Source organism: Megascapheus bottae, chromosome 2 (assembly GCF_031878675.1).
Source record: "Megascapheus bottae isolate mThoBot1 chromosome 2, mThoBot2.hap1, whole genome shotgun sequence".
Classification (NCBI taxonomy): Eukaryota; Metazoa; Chordata; class Mammalia; order Rodentia; family Geomyidae; genus Megascapheus; species Megascapheus bottae.
In genome coordinates, this window is record NC_143510.1 from 19,250,693 (window position 1) to 19,264,204 (window position 13,512).

General features: G+C 42.0%; 1 protein-coding gene across 2 annotated transcripts in view; it reads left to right on the forward strand.

The window, feature by feature from the left end:
• The window catches only part of Plcl2 (phospholipase C like 2), a 160,148-nt gene extending 157,818 nt beyond the window's left edge, over window positions 1-2,330 (forward strand). For both annotated transcript variants that reach the window (XM_090321858.1, XM_090321865.1), the window contains exon 6: window positions 1,498-2,330. In XM_090321858.1, coding sequence (XP_090177984.1) covers window positions 1,498-1,677 — 180 coding nt within the window. In that variant the 3' untranslated portion in view covers window positions 1,678-2,330. The remainder of the gene's footprint in view (window positions 1-1,497) is intronic.
• Window positions 2,331-13,512: the final 11,182 nt, after the last annotated feature.

Here is a 13,512-nt window from a genome sequence, read left to right on the forward strand (position 1 = left end):
AACATCTATTTATAGTCACTAATTAAAAGTCTCTGGGGAGCAGGAAAGTCATAAATGCTAAGTGGTGAGCAACAGCCATTCTGTGGATTTGGACCTTGTGGTGGTTCAAAGTCACATAGCAATTTGCTGCCACCACTGGCTACAATCTAATTCTGGTCCTGTCACCTGGAGGGGAAGTCCCTCACACATTACCTCGCTGTGCAGGAATACTTTTAAGGGGATACCTGGAGAGTTTTGAAATGGAAGTATGCCAAAGAAAACTTCAAATTATAGAGAAGAATCATAAATTGAGAGCCTGAGAGGTAGATAGAACACAGTTAGCATGGAGAGTTGGAAAAAATGAAAGGTAATAAAGAGCATGCTTCATGGGAATACTGGGATCTGTGGCAGTGAGGAGTGGACCCCCTCCTCACCTGACTTCAGTGACCTTGCAGTCCTGCTGACACATTAGCCAGTGGCTCTCAACCAGGACCATACCCACCCTGTCCCCCAAGAGACACTTAGAACGTCTGCAGACATTTCTCGACTGTCACAATTGAGAGATGCTGCTGGTGTCCAGTGAGTCAAGCTGATAAATTCCCTAAGATGTGTAAGACAACCTCAATCCCCACCAAACAATACTTTGGCCCCCCAAACTCAAGCTATACAAGTCAGACAAACTATACTGGCCAATATCAGCTCTAATGCCAGACTTCCATTGTCTATGATTCAATCTCTCGACCCTTTTCCTGACCTTTGTATCTATTAGGTTGTGTGAATGCCTGGCTGGTGTCCAAACCTCATAAGAGAAGCCAAAACTGGGTTAGGAACATCTCTCCAGAGTAGAAAGCTCTTTTTCTTCTTCCTTCAGCATAAAGGCTTGCCTATGCTCAGGACCCTAGGGCTGTCTGGAGTCTCCCTTATGACCTGACATAGTGGATGTCAGGGCAGAGGGATGGAGGAGGGGAGCGCTGGTCCTGTGTCTTGACTTCAATACTGTTACCTTTGACAGTAATATAGCATAAATAGAGGCAAATGGTCAATGACAGTGTCCTGCTTCTGATATCATACTGTAATAGGTGAGATGTAGCCATCAGAAAAATTCTGGAAAAATAGACATCTCACTAAACTATCTTTATATCCTTCTGTGATTTGATACTTCTTTTATTTGAAAACAAAACAAAACAAAAAGCCACTTTTTTTCATTTAAAAGGAAAAAAGTAAAACTGACCAGACAAGGAAAGATGCTATTTTACCCAAGATAGTCAGGTACCATCCATACATGAGGCATCTTCAGTTAAACCTAAGAGGGAAAGAGCTGAAAGGCCAGCATGCTTGAGAGTAGTAGTGTAACACCGAAACTGGAAAAGCAAGCTCATTCCTTATTAAAAGCCACCTATTCAGATATAGTGCCAATAATAAACACACCCTGGACAGAATCAATACACTTCTTTTTCAGCAGAAGACCTTTATCATGAATTCATACCTAATACTGTTGAATCACATGTTTTGTCACAGGGACAAGCGGATCTTTTGAAATATGCTAAGAATGAGACTCTGGAGAACCTGAAGCAAATCCATTATGCTGCTGTTTCATGCGGGCTGAACAAACCAGGCACTGAAAATGCTGAGGTCCAGAAGCCACGTCGGAGCCTGGAAGTCATACCTGAAAAAGTGAATGAAGGACAGGGAGATTAAGGGGACTTGTACATCGTCTCAGAGTTTATAGCTCTAGGACCAACTGTAATCAAATGAAACATTTGCTTTGCACTCACTATGAACATAATCTTGGGGATTTTCAAGCACAACTGGAATAGCTAATTACAGTCTATTAAAACTGTGAATGTGTGTAGCAATCCTACGTGTGAAGGCAGATAAACTCGGGAACAAGAAATTATTATATCCCTGGCCAAAATATGCTATATTTGTATACAACAGCCATCCTGAGTTTCAGTATGAAGAACAGGTTCTTTTCACTCTAGTTCCCTTGAGAAACAAACTTTTCCTAAGTGAAAACACTTTCTTAAGACAGGAAGGGATTTGAATTGTCAAATGAGTATTTATTGGTGAGAAACCTAATCGACACATTTTATTAGGTGGGGTGTCAGAATCTCCGGGTTGTAGACTATTTTGGTGGCATGCCTGCTGAGCCATAATTACGGAGGAGAATGTAAGTAAACAGAGCCATCAAGGACAAGGAGAATGTGCAATTGGACTGAACTACCCAGCTGAAGACTTGCTGTCAGCACAGTGGAAACAATGCGGAAGCAGCCGATCTCGAAGAACACCTTGTAAATAGTTCTTCATTGTATGAAGTAGTGTTCACATTAAAAAGATGTTTTATGATACTTCTCCAAGAGCAGTATGTACTTTTCATGGAACTTTCACTTTCACATGTTCTAGCTTAAAACAGTACACTCTGAAGAAGAGCTAATTATTTGCTGGAATGGCTGTGTTAAACATTAGTCGCTAGTCTGGCTTGACTGGGCTTTTAGTAGGGTTTTGACATCTGACTGTGAACACAGAACACCCCCCCCCCTACACACACAGCTGCCCTCTTAGGCTTGGGGACAAGTCCTAGTGAAGGGTACCTGGACATTCGAGCAGCAAGTGGGAGAGAACTGGGAGGTTCTGAGCAGGCCTCGCTTCCCACCAGGTCTACACATGACAATGCCTTCCAGGTTTGGTTTATCTCAGGGAGTCTTTGTTTCTTCTTCAGTCTTGAGGAAGGATTTTTTTTTCCCCCATCACAGGTGAGTTTTTAAACCACACCTTTGTTTTCAAAACCAGTGAAACATCATGCTATTTTTTTGCCAGTCCTGGGGCTTGAATTCAGGGCCTCGGCACTGTTTTGGGGCTTTCTCAAGGCTAGTACTCTACCACATGAGCCATAGCACCACTTCTGGGTTTTTCTGTGTATGTGGTACCTAGGAATAGGACCAAGAGCTTCATGCATTGCTAGGCAAGCAGTTTACCACTAGGCCACGATCTAGGGCCCTTTGTTTTTATTTTTTTTTAAGATGCTGAAACCAATACAGCTTATGTACTGTTTTTCCCAAACCAAAATTGGCAGAGTAAAAACTCTGTGTTAATGACTGGTAGTTTGTGTCCAGTGGTTCAGGTCCATGGGCCAGATACATGTATGTGACCTTCAGCTGGGTACCCCATTATTTCCTTGAGGCTGGGGAGAGGGCCAGAACAGAATCATTCATTTCCTTTCACCCAGGCTTCTGAATATGTCTTAAACAATTCCTTTGCTCAAGTACACTTACATCCAGTTGCCCATCTCTACTAGCCCCTAGCTAGATGCAATCCTGGTTAGAAGTGAATCCTGCCTGATGCTTAGGTAACAGTGCCACTCTCCACATAACAGCTATCCAAAACCAGTATCTTAGGGCTCCTTAGCTCAGAAATGAACTCTTAACAGAGGAAAAAGGAATCAAAAATTGCAGAGTAAACTAGATTCTTAGAATGAGAAATAAAATAACATAGATTGTTGTTAGAAATCCTAGGGTTCCGGGCCGGGAGTTTGGCGTAGTGGTTAAAGTGCTTGCCTAGCATGCACAAAGACCGGGTTCGATTCCTTGGTACCACATATATAGAAAAAGCCGGAAGTGGTGCTGAGGCTCAAGTGGTAGAGTTCTAGCCTTGAGAAAGTCCAAGGGCAGTGCTCAGGCCCTGAGCTCAAGCCCAGGACTGGCAAAAAAAAAAAAAAAAAAAGAAATCCTAAAATTCCATAAGTAGCAATATTTGTGTGAAAGTAAAAAATCTAGAAGTCATAGAAACTAGCTTTTAAAGTACAGTGAGATTGAAAGCAAATGGTTGTGTTTGTGATAATAGCAGACATTAACAGGTGAGTCGAATCACTCTAATCACAAGAAACATGTAATTTGTTGTACTTTGTACAGGCTTGGAATCCACAGTCTTATACTGAAGGAGTTGGTGAGATCTACACGCGGAGAATGCAGGTAGAAAAAATAAAATTCAATGCTTGATATTTTCAAGTCTTTAGGGGTCGTGTGGATTCTGGATCTGGCCTGGGGCTTGTTCTGCTTTTTAATGATAAAAGCCAGGGGATGGGAACTGTCAGGCGTGTGTGGTCCAGGAGGCAGTCCCAAAGCAGCTATGTTTTTCCTGTTAGTCTAGATCCTGACCCAGCAGAGATACCTTCAGCCAGTTCTGCTGCAGACCAGCAGAGTACAACAAATTCATGGCTTATTGAGCTAGGAGTTTCCTCTTCCTCATGCATAGGGAAACAGAAAACATTGATCAAACTGACTGGGACCAACGTTATGATTTATGATTTATACACAGTTTTCTCTTACCAAGAATTTTATTGACCTGCTCTGGACTAAATTTGCTGGAATCTTATAATAGTCCCACTGATCAATAAAAACGAGTTCCTTGCTCCTGGGTTTTCTGACTTGTGGGCTACTCAGGTTCCTGGTACTCCTATGTTGTGAGATACTTGGGTTCACATGCAAGCTTCCTTCCATCACCTACAATCCTTTGAAGGCTCCCATGGAAGTTACAGTAAATTCAACTCATTCCTTGTAGATTTGACTATTGTGTTCCATTTCACTGAACATGTGTGTACACATACACACACACACACACACACACACACACACACACACACACACACACACACACCCATTTAGGGATGTGTAACCAGAGTAACCAGGAAAAAGAACAAACTGGTAAATCTTCACTGAACATACCTACCTTTTCTTTTCATATGTTTATGTATTGCTGGTGTGAGTCTGTTCTCTACTATGGCAATCAACTTCTGAATAGTGAGAAGTCATCTAACCCAGATGTTCACCTCCTCTTTCTCATGGTGGTATGACTGAGAAGCATTGTATTGTGAGGGTAGTGCCCTCAGGCTGAGTGTTGGGAATACTATGGGGTACCCTTCTGAACACTGATGGATTTGGGGTTATCCACACTACACGGAGAAGTCATCGACTTGCAATGTAATCTTAGTCCTGAGGTCCTGTTTATATGCAGGGTGCTTTGACTTTACTGAATCTTGTAATCAAGTATTAAAAAGTTAGACGTACAAATTTTAATACAGTCATAGAATTACTCTGCTCTATTCATTCAGTAAGAATGCTTAAGGTGGACAGGCCCAGCTGCCATTTTCTGGGGCTGCTTATGGCTTAGCTGATGTTGAACATGGGCAGAAGACCTAATATTGTTTTCCATTGGTTACATTGAACAGGGTCTTTCTGTGTACCAAGGGAATGTGTTTGTATATTTCATTTGCTGTTTGGATATTCTATGTACCCTAAAGTACATGAGTTAAAGACTTGGTTCCTGGTTCAGTGCTATTAGGAGGTGGTAGAAACTATAAGAGGTTCAGCCTAGTGACAGCTCTCAGATCTCTGAGGGTGAGGGACTTGAGGACCTTAGCCCTTCCTCTTCCTCTGCTTCCTGGCTGCCATGAGGTGAAAATGCCTCATCATACACATTTCTACCCCCAAAAGATTGACCTACACTAAAACCTCCAAAACTCTGGGCTAAAATATATTTTCCCTGTTTTTAAGCTTATTGTCTCAGGTATTATCTTACAGTAATGCAAAACTGTAATCAAGACACATTCCATCCTGTTTTATAGATGAAGAAAAAAAATTACATTCTAATTAAGTTTCCCCAGAGCATGTTCAACACAGGATTTGAATAAGACCTACCTGCTCCAATCATATATTCCTAAGCACTATGCCATGCTGATTTGAATTTCAAATGCACATTCCATCTCTGAGCTACCAAGTTGGGTATTATCTTGTAAGAAACAATCAGGCAGTTGGCATTTTATCATTTTTTTTCAATGCTAAAAACAAGTTCTTTAGAATCCACTGAGACTTCCTGTGATTTTTTAGTACATGTTAGACAGTAGGGATTCACTCTGAACAAACACAGGTGTGGCTAGCCCCATGTAACTCACAGTGTAGAAGGAAGAGAGACGTTTATTCACATAATTACAAAGACACAGGAGTAATTAGGGGCTGAGGGAAGCCCTGGAAAGGAGAGACTCTAGCCAGAGGAGTCTTAGCACTCAGAAGTGCTAAATACTTTTTTTCCCTCACAGGGTTCTTTTAAGGACAGGTTGATAAGATGCGTAAAGCTTACACCAGGACATAAGCTGCCATAATTTGCTTTATTATTGGTTAAAATTTATTGCTGTGGATAAGTGGGGCTGGAAAAGTGCATAGGAACTCTGGGGTTGGTAGAGGGTTCACCTCTTCTAGAAAGACGGGATCCTCAAATCCTTAAGCCTAAAACAATCAGCTCTGTGAGTAGACTGGGTTCAGTTCACAGCTTTTATTTTCCTCTAGAGCCTCTTGCATGTGAACCAGGACCCCAGACATTGATCCAGCTCCAAACTCTTTCTGTGGTTCTTGCTTGGTGTCACTCAAAGCTGGGATTTCAGTCCTTGAGTTGCCTAGGAGGGTGTTCTACCACTGTAGGTGTGCCCTCAGCCTAACTCTCCATGCATTGATTGGCTCTAAGGTAAGAAAGCAATAGCCAGTCTTTATGATGTTATAATTTTCCTAAATCTGCATTAGTGATCCCAAGCTTCCAAAAGCAAGTTTAAATCATAAGTGCTTGCTGCATTGAACTTACCTGAGGTGAGACGACAGGTAGACCACTGGAGTCTAACGAGGTGTCAGTCTGAGGTGAGGTCAAGGACACAGGCTGAGGCATCTGTAGTATGTCTGAGGTGTTCCATGTCCATGGCCATTGGTCCATCTTTCATTTTCAGTGTGGGGGATGGACCCCAGGACCTCAAGCATTCTAGGCAAGCCTTTTACCTCTAGGCTGCATCCTCATCCTGGTCCTTAGAGCCTTTTTTCTTTATATGCTGTGTTAATATTTGGAGTCAGGGCCTCTCTCACCATAGGCAGATGCTCTACTACTTGACCTACACCCCAAACCCAAAGCCCTTTTATTATGCAATCTTGTGTTATATTTTTTCTATGGTTTAATTGTAGGTTCTCCAATGCTCTCCCGTTCTTTCTTCCCAGTATTCCTGTGAGATGAATGTTTTAACTTCCTGATCTTAATTTTTCTCATTTCCTTAATCTCTGTGCCTTTGCTCAATGTCTTTGAAGAGTTTTTCTCAGGCTAGCAATGACATTGATCTATGTCATGTTGGCATTAATAAAACCTCTTGTTTTGTGGTGACTGCTTTTTTATAGTAGTCTGGTTTTGTTTTGTAATTATTTAGATCCTTCTTAACTTTTTATCTCTTTCCCTACTAGTACCTCTTTGATCCATGTGTTCTGTTTGTCTTGGTCTTTCTCTTTGGTTACCAATGGTTTTCACTGCCAAGTTACAAGATCATAGCACTGAGCTTGAGTGGTGGAAGTCATCTCATGCAGGTGTGGTACCCTCTGAGCCTTTCTCATCAATGTTGTGTCCGTTAACAGCATTAACTGACAACAGGCAGTCAAGTTAACAACTTAAAATGTTTTTGAGGTGTTAAAGCTTTCTGAAAACACAGGCCAGGTAAGTTGTTCCAGTTGATCAAGGTCTGTCAGTCACATGCCACATGTCACTGATGGACTAGTGACGTCTGCCATAGCTGTGTGCAGGGTAGGCTACTGGCATGACATTCTTATGTGTTGGTCTTACTTCAGCCAAGGAGTATTGTTCAGCTTTGGCCTTAAGGAGATGTCCATAGACTGGTCTCAACTCTATGAAACAGCCATTTCAGTGGATGATAACTTAAGCTGTTGGTAAACTTTAGTCTCCATTTTCAGAATGCTGACCTGAGAGAAAGTCATTGAAACAGGAAGTAGCCACATGCATTTACCCTAAGTGAGTGTCTGATTAGTCAAGCAATCTCAGTATAAGCTAGGCGCACATTATTACTACAATCTGTGTACTTCTATTAACACCACAGTTTGCATCTTACCTTTTTCTAATAGTTCATGTGACAGACAAATATTTATTGGTCCTGAAAAGACATCACACAGGATACTGTCACATTAACAATAAAAGGGCATGAATCAATAGGGTTTTTTTTAATGATACGAACGAGGTTTTTTAATGATATGAATGCAGGTAGGACAAACAGTTCAAGTGCAAGATGGGCCATTCCTGACTCATCCAAGTTCAACAAAGTGTCCACCAGGGAAGATTATAGAAGTTCACCAGCTTTATGAATTACAACTAAAAGCTCATCACAGATCTTCAAAGGGAAGTGAGCTGGTGGGGTTGTTTGGTGACTAGAAGGGGAAAAGGGGCTATAACTATAAATGGTCCCAGGGACTACACAGGTGGTATAGATGTCAGAAGTGGATGGTAAGGAGTGGTAAGGCCTGCAGGCAGCCAACTGCAGAATCCATGACCTTTTCTCCCCCCTCAAGCCTAGTACTTTATTGCTTGAGCCACAGTTCCACCTCCAGATTTTTGGTAGTTTATTGGAGTCTCATGGGCTTTCCTGCCTGGGCTGACTTCAAGCCAGGATCTTCAGATCTCAGCCTTGGGAGGAGCTGCAGTTATAGGTGTGAGTCACCAGCACTCAGCACTAAATTTGCATATCAAATGTTAAAGTTCATTTTAATAACTATGTAGCAAGTTATAGAAACCATTGAAGTACAGGAAAAGCTCCCACTAACCAGAGCTTAGAAGTAGAAACTAGAAGGCCTTGTTTATTTTTCAGCGAAGAAAGTCATACAAGTTGCTTCCAAAAAGGAGGAAGGGAAAAAAAAAAGCTGACCTGTGCAAAGATCATTTTTACTCTGGTCTCTGTTTCATTTTCAGGGACATGTAAGGGAAAGGAAATAATTGTACTGGTTGGGAAAAGGGGGTGAAGATCTTTTTGCTCTTCTCCTTTCACACATCTGCTGTTGGCTCATGCTATTTTCTTTTTTTTCATATATTTTTATTGTAATTAATAGAAGGGTTACATTATGTTCACCAGATAGAAGGTGCATTACTTCACAAACATTGATACCCTTTCTCATGTCTTGGTCTCCATTTCCCTCCCCCCACCCCCGCCCCTCATCTTGTTTTCCCCCCTTCCCTATCCAATTTCAAATAACCAAATAAGCATATATATAATATATCAGATAACAAGGTAAAATACTGTAACAATATGAGATAACGAAGGGACAGCAAAAGAGATGAGAGATAACATAGTACATTAAGGACAACAATCACTTATTATATGGCTTTTGTTTCTATATCCTGGAGATGGCTCATGGCATTTTCTAAATACAGAAAGTTCTGGAAAATCCATGTGAATGATAATTAGGAGAAAAGGCAAATTGAGGTCCCACTCACTGTAGTGATAAAGAAGGTCAGACCTATTTGATGTCGCCTAATGCCTTCTTCTGAACCCACAGCAGGTACCTCTGACTTTTGCTGGCTTTGAAAGGAGTTCTTCTGGAGCACCCTCTTTGGGATGAAGGGGGGTGAAGGTCCCTCCTGGAGCTAAGATCACATCTTAGATTCCAAGCCTGGGCTGCACATATCTGCTATTGATCTTCTACCTTCCGTCCTTCATTTTTACAATCCAAACACAAATGAATCCTACTAGTCATCCTCAAGTAATTAGTCTTTCGGATAGCTGCTGAGAGGAATTATCCTGAGCCAGTAAATTCTGATTCCTTTATTTTATGGTGTCAGATCGGATTAAAGGAAATGTTGTGGGTAAAATTAAATGCTATGGTTTTCTTATTGCTTCAGTTGCCTGAAGATAAATGATTTTTTCAGGATGATAAATGCACTATAAATTCTTGTAACAATAACTGAAATTCAAATAAATAGGCTGTAAAACCCCCTGTGACAGTAATTTTCCTTTTATAGCCTGCTTGTTTACTATTTATTGAAGAGCATGTGTGATCCTTGCTTTTGAGGATTTCCAATTCAGTGCTGGTCTAGATTTCTTAAGGCCTCTGGGCTGAGTGAATTACTAAAGGTTCAGGAATTGGGGCATCAGAGGAGCTTCATTTCCCTTTGCCCTATGGAAACAGTATTCAGCTAAAAGGAAGCACAGATTAAATAAACCCACCTTCTCTGGAGCCAGGATGTGATCTAGCTATCCACCATCTATCTCTTGCTTGCTTGCTTGTTTGCTTGTGTTTTTTAGAAGGGACTCTATACAGATGAGGCTGGGCTTGAACTCATGATTCTCCTACATCAGCCCCTGGAGTGCTGAGATTATAAGTCTGCTACCACACTGAGATCTGAATATACTTTTAATCTTTTACCTTATTACTAGTCATTGAATAAGAATTATGTGTTCATGTTGGTTCTTACAACATGCTCCAATGAAAGCAATGAAGAACAAACATTATCATGTGTGAGTTACTATGTCTTTTAGTTTATTGCTCAAAACAATGCCATAGATCAACAGAACACACAAGTGATTAAATTAAGTCCTTGTTGGTATTTTGGTGGCTCTCAGTCACATTAAAAAACAAACAAACAGTAGCTTTGTTTATATTTGCTATTTGCCAACACTATAGTGCTAAAGTAAAAGGATACCACACTTCACAGTTTTGCTATCTCAGTGGACAGCATTGGACTGTTTAGTATTGCATTTAATGAGAATCTCATCCTAAATAATTTAATAAACTTGATTTGCTAGATATATTAGTTTAGAATGGTAGACAGTCTTCAGTTCTCTCACCTTAAGCCACATATTGATAGTACAGACTCATCTTCTTATGGCTTTGATTTGCACTTTATCACTCCTGAATTCGGACACTTTTTATTTGTTCTGTGGTCATTTGAATCTCCTTTAGTGGCATTTATGATGGAGACCTATCTGCAATTTCCAATGAATTTTCTGCCTTTTTCTTTTTTAATTCTCCCCATTTAATATTTTGAAGAATTGATGTTTTCAGTTTTAGTGGAGATGGAGTCTTGCTTATCATCAGATCGAGGTTGTTCAAGAAATCTGACATTAGCCTGGTACGGTGGCTCACATCTGTAATCCTAGCTACTCAGAGGCTGAGATCTGAGTATCTCAATTCAAAGCCAGCCTGGGCACAAAAGTCCGTGAGACTCTTATCTCCAATTAATCATTAGAAAAACCAGAAGTGGCACTGTGGCTTAAGTGCTAGAGAGATATTCTTCAGCTGAAGAGCTCTGGGACAGTTCCTAGGCCCAGAATTCAAGCCCCACCACCAACCAAAAAGAAAGAAAGAAATCTTCTGACATGGGCCAGGAGTGTGGCCTAGTGGTCAAGTGTGGAGTGCTAGCATGCACAAAGCCCTGGGTTCCATTCCTTGGTACCACAGACATAAAAAAGCTGGAAGCTCCAGGACTTGCAGAAAAGAAAACAAACAAAAATCTCCTGACATCACAATCAGCAGGACATTCGCTGTGTTCCGTTGGGTGAGTTCCATAGTTCTTCTTGTGTCAGCCTGGTCCTGATTCTGCTTATAAATTCTGTGGCCTAAAACTATGAAATTATATCAACAGGGAAGCCTAGTGAGGTTGTCGGGACCAATGTGCAAAAGTCAGTTGTATTTCATACAGCTGATTGAATTTTTACACCAAAAAAAATAGAAACTGAAGTTTTTAAAGTTTTTATGATAACAAAAAACCATGAAATGATTAAATGTGGTGGAAGTTAAGACTCAAATAGAAAAACTGCATGATAAGATTGAAAGAAGAAATATGCATATGTAAATGGAGGGTGAACTATGTCGTATTAGTGGAAAGCAGAATGAGACTTCCCTTGTCTCTTCCTTTCAAACTGTCTCTCTCAATGAAAAGACTGTTTCTAGGATGTCTCAGTTTCAGTCACTTTGGTCCTTCTCCCCACTATTCATGTTTTTTCTCTATTGCCTTACATCTTTCCAGCTGGTCAAGTTATTGTTCTAAGGCTACTGAGTAACAGTGCCATAGTGCTTTCAGAGATTGAGAACCAACGAGGAAGGCAGGGCTAAAGCAACAGAGACTCGTGGAGCTTGTGGTATACTCTCAGAAAGATTTACTACCACAGCATCTGTATCTCAAAATTTCTCTAAAAAAGGCTCTGAACATTTGTAAGTTTTCTTCTAGAATAAATTAAGAACAGGGCTGGAGTTTGGCCTATTGGTAGAGTGCTTGCTTAGCATGCACGAAGCCCTGGGTTCCATTCCTTAGTGCCACAGACATAGAAAAAGCTGGAAGTGGTGCTGTGGTTCAAGTGGCAGAGTGCTAGCCTTGAGAAAGCTCAAGGGCAGTGCCCAGACCTGAGTTTGAGCCCTAGAACTGGCAAAGAAAAACTAAAAAGTATTTTATTAAACAAATACATTGGCTTAACTCAGTCTATAGGCAACTAGTTTTCAGCACTTGGTTTAGAACAGTAGTTTTCATTCTTCCCTACATTATTGGTAATACCCAGGGGTTTGTTTACATTGTGGATGCCTGGCCTCTGCTGAGTATTCTTAGTTGATCAACAGGATTTGAAAAAAAAGAAAGAAAATCCCCCCAGGTGAATGTAATGTGATGATGCTGAGATTAGTAGAAAGCTGTGTAGCAGTCAGAATTCTCCAGATAAAGAGCCAGAAGGAGTGGGTAGAACCATAACCATGCTCATAAATGGACAGGTGACTACAGAGCCCTTCCCACAGCTAAGGAGTCAAGGCCAGGGCTGTTACTGCAGGCAAGCTCACCCTCGGAACCACTGCTTCCCAGGAGGCAAAGCTGTGAGCCCAGAAACCAACCCTGTAAGGAAAAGATAGGGCAGAAAAGGAATGGAACTGCTTTGTTCATGGCCCATGCGCCTTGAGAGCAACAGGGAAGGCTCATCCAGGAGCACGGGGGGCCTGAGGACAGGCATTTTTAGGGGACTAGCCAGACAGGCTGCTGTCTCTGGGACCCAGGGACCAGTTACGGCGAGGCTGGCTGCCTCATCTGCCTTCATTTGTTCAGACACGGCGGTTTACCCATCGACAGGCCTGGCCCAGGGCTCTGGGCGACGCTTGCTGCCTCCGGAGGCCTCGGGAGGCCTCGCCCTCCCGCACTTCCGGTTGACCCTGGCGCTTCCGGAAGTGATCTCTCCGCACGTGCCGCCTCTTCCGGCCCCTCGGGGCTTTTCCAGGTGACCGTTTCTATGTTTGTGGTACCGAGGAATTGAACCCAGGGCTTCCTGCATGCTGGGCACACATTCTACCACTAGGCCACGCTCCCTGTCTAACTTCTGGCTTTTTTGGTGACTAACTGGATAGAAATCTCTGACTTCTCTACCTGGACTGGCTTCAAACCACAATCCTTTGATCTCAGTCTCCTGATTAGCTAGTGTTACAGCTATGAGCCACCAGTCACATGTGGAAAGTTCCAGCTTACCTGTATGTGGTGAAAGGAGGGCAGTCCTGAGAGAGCAGGATTCCAAAGACCAGGGTTTCACTCACTCTGCTGTAGGAGTGTAGAGGTCTGCCACAGCATTGTAGGAGCTGGCTGGCTTGACTCTAACCAAAGGTTAGTCAGCAACAGCCCATAGGCTCAAAGTGGCTCGTGTATGTCTTTGTGAAGGAGGATTTATTGACAAGATGATGGGCAAACAGGACTGCTGGGGGTAAGGGG